The 3,788-nt window shown below is 34.0% G+C and overlaps 1 protein-coding gene across 1 annotated transcript in view; it reads left to right on the top strand.

Annotated features, from left to right (window-relative positions):
* The window catches only part of cybrd1 (cytochrome b reductase 1), a 4,494-nt gene extending 2,072 nt beyond the window's left edge, over positions 1–2,422 (top strand). Inside the window, exons 2-3 of the mRNA XM_073845036.1 lie at positions 1,308–1,462; positions 1,598–2,422. Of these exons, the coding sequence (XP_073701137.1) occupies positions 1,308–1,462; positions 1,598–1,859 (417 nt within the window). The 3' untranslated portion in view covers positions 1,860–2,422. The remainder of the gene's footprint in view (positions 1–1,307; positions 1,463–1,597) is intronic.
* Positions 2,423–3,788: the final 1,366 nt, after the last annotated feature.

The following is a 3,788-nucleotide window of genomic DNA, read 5'->3' on the forward strand; positions in this document are numbered from 1 at the left end:
GATCATCTGACTTTCACACAAGTCCTGGAAGTAGAAAGATAATTCATACTTTGTCTTTTTTTTTTTTCTTTTTTTTTTTTTGAGAAAAATAATCAAGTGTTACATATCGAGTGGCAAAAGTATGTGAATCTTTGCTTTCAGTTTTTGTTGTGCCCCCCTAATTTTGTTGGAATTTAAGCTCATTCCTCAGTACAGAACTCAGCGTGTTTCCTCCTATAAACTTGCTTCAGGTCCTTCCACAAAATTTAAATTGGATTAAGGTCTGAGCTTTGACTCGGCCATTTCAAAACATTAACTTTGTTCTTCTTCAACCATTATTTTGGACGACTTGCGTGCTTTTTTTTTCGTTGTCTTGTTGCTTGACCCAATTCTCTTTAAAATGTAGTTTTTGGACAGATGTCCTGACACTTTGCTTTAGAATTTGGTGTAATTCAGAATTCATTGTTCCATCAATGATAGTAATGATAGCCCAAATACAGAAAAATAGACCCAAGCCATGATAATACTGCCATCATGTTTTATAGATGGGATAAGATTCTTATGCTGGAATGAAGTGTTTTTCATTCTCCAAACATAACGCTTCTCATTTAAATAAAAAATTCTATTTTGGTCTCATCCATCCACAAAGATATTCTCTGGCTTGTCCACATGATCTTCTGCAAACTGCAGATGGGCAGCAATGTTCTTTTCAGAGAGCAGTGGCTTTCTCCTTGCAACAAAAATTAACATTAGCCAATGTGAGAAAGGCTTTTAGTTGCTTAGTAGTTACCCTGGGGTCCTTTGCAAACTCGCAAACTATTACACATCTTGCTTTCTAGTGATCTTTGTTGGTCGACCACTCCTGAGAAGGGTAACAATGGTCTTGAATTTGGAAAACACCTCTGAACAGGTGGACTAATGCTAGACATTACCATACTTTTGCTACTCACAGATATGCAATATTATATAATTTTACTGAATAAAGAAATGATAAAGCATACATATTTGTTCTCATTTGTGTGATTTGATTCTCGTTGTCTATACTTTCAAAACTTAAGTAAAAAAATGATATAGAAAAATAGAGAATTCTAAAGGCTACACAAACTTTCAAACAGAATGAGACCATATGACTGCCTGTTTGATTTACCCAAAATGAATCTCATGTTTAACCACTTTAGAGGAATCAGAGCCAGCAGTAAATTCTAGAAGATCTGGCCAAAGTAAGGCTACTCTCGGCGGGTTAATGAACACTGAACGGCACTTAAATTTTGTTTACGTTTGAGCCTTCTCAGGTGTGATAATGTGTTTTCTCTCTAATTATTTATTAGATCGTTATTGGCATTGCCGTCTATCTGATACCTGCCACTCCAGTGTCCGTGCGTGCTGCTCTTATGCCTGTACACGTCTACAGCGGCCTGTTCATCTTCACCAGTGTAATAGCCACGGCTCTCATGGGCATCACAGAGAAACTCATATTTGGCCTGTAAGTGTATCTTCAGACAACACAAACCATACAGAGTCCTGAATCTGTAATCAGTTTCTGTCATGTGCTTTAAAAGCCAAAGCAAATTTGTACTTCGTAATGATGTTTCTTAATGTTGTTTGTAATGTCTTACAGGAAGAACCCTGCTTATAAAGACTCACCGCCAGAAGCTGTATTGGTTAATGTTCTTGGGCTGCTCATTGCTGCATTTGGTGGCCTTGTTCTCTGGATTGCTACTCGCCCCTCTTGGAAAAGGCCAAAAGAAGAACAAACCGTGCACAATAACAGCTCAAGCCCAGAGGACATCAAAGTGGGCACTGCCATGACCATAAGAACTGACCAAGAATCCAGCCTCGAGACACGTAGACGCAACGGAAAAGCAGAAGAGTCTGGATAAACAAAGAGTTTTGAAAGTTCAGAACAGCATCTTTCCAAACAATCAGTTTATTTAGTTTATTTAGTATAATGAAAGTTATTCAGAAAAACACACTAGGTATTACTATAATATCAATGCTGAAATTTCTGCTTTTGTGAAAGGGCATTTTAAACTGACGGCTGTTTGCTGTATTATTTCCGCTGTCATTAGAAACATAGATACGTGTACCATCCCTCCCTGCTGCTTTTAAAGATTTGTCTATTTTAGGTATTTCAAAGTGTTTGCACTATAACATTCAACACTGTATACATTAGTTCAGTTACATAATACAGTATAATTACAGTCATAAATAGTTTATATTGCTCCTCATTAGTCAGTCTGTTCATTTTAAATATGTAAGATCGTATTCAGTTTTTTTGTGATAGCAATATGCTATTGGAAGGGACATAAAAACAAGTAAAACTTAGTATAACATTTTTGTATATATGTTAGAACATATCAAGATTTTATATTACCAAAATTATTTATCATTTGACAAATGATTTTTGTATGAAATGCTCAAAATCATTAAATATTTTAGCATATTTGTGGATCTTTTTCTTTTGAAATGACACCGTGAGGGAAACATTATACAATAAACCTACATGTTTTGTACCTTATTTAGAAAGCCAATGATGATTTACCAGGTAAATATGTACAAAACATGCTTAAGTTTTATAGTCTGTTGTGTAGATAATATCCCTTACCAAAAAATAAGTATACTTCAAGTTATTTTATTAAGTATACTTAGGTAAAGTTCAAGTATATTTTAAGTATACTTCCTGTAGCAAGTATACAAATATCAGTGTACTAGTAGTATACTATTAAGTGTACTATTTCAATACTCCTTGTGACCACATTGGCCCACTTTTTAGTATATAACAGTATACTTTTGAGTATAACAGCAGTAAACTGAGTACACAACTAGTTTACATCTATGTTTTCAGTTTTATACTGCAAGTATACTTGTAAGTGAACTTTACATGTCACCATTTGGGTATTAATTTGTATACATTTTGTTATATGAATTCTGAACATAAAAAAAAGAAAGAGCAGTATCTCCTTGTAAATGAAAACATTTTATTCTAGCTTCATGCATTCTTTTTTATAAATACTTGAATGTGGGTAAGTTTCATAAATAATAATAAATAAATAAACAATTTGAACAAAAGGCTAAAATAAAAGACTATTTACGATAATCAAAATGTAGATAGAACCCAAAGCTTAACAGTTATTATTGCCTCTTCATGGGAAAACATTTTATTCCATAATGTTACACAGTTTTACATATCTATGGTTTTGGTGCTGTTTTACACGTGGAAGCATCTGTTGTTTCGATTTGTTCACTTGTGTTTCGGAAATTCTGCCCCTAGCGTATAATAATAAAAACACGGATTCTGAGAGCACAAGTATAGCTCAAATATATTGAGACTTAGAAGTATAAGTTAAGTATACTTAAATGTCATTTTAAGTATATTTCTGGTAAGTATATAAGGCACATTTCTGAGAAGTAAATACAAAATATACTGAAAGTATACTTTCCTATTTTAAGTTTAAAAGAAGTATACTAATAGCACACTTGAATAAACTTATTTTTCCTGATAGCACACGTACATCTCAGAGACGTCTATTTGACGTCTGCATTTACATCTGGAAGACATCTGCAAGACGTAGTTTGCTCATCTGCAATACGTCTATTGGACGTTTCCTATCAGATGTCAAATAGACGTCTATTAGATGTCTTTAAGATGTTTATGTAGTATGTTCTTTAGAATGTATGTAAAACTGACATTTTACAGACGTCTGCGAGACGTTTGCACACAGCGGATGCTTTCCAGATTAAGAGATCTTTAACAGATATCTTGCAGACGTACGTGTGCTATCTGTCCATAGACAGCTATAAATGGACCT

This window comes from Garra rufa, chromosome 8 (genome assembly GCF_049309525.1).
Source record: "Garra rufa chromosome 8, GarRuf1.0, whole genome shotgun sequence".
Classification (NCBI taxonomy): domain Eukaryota; kingdom Metazoa; phylum Chordata; class Actinopteri; order Cypriniformes; family Cyprinidae; genus Garra; species Garra rufa.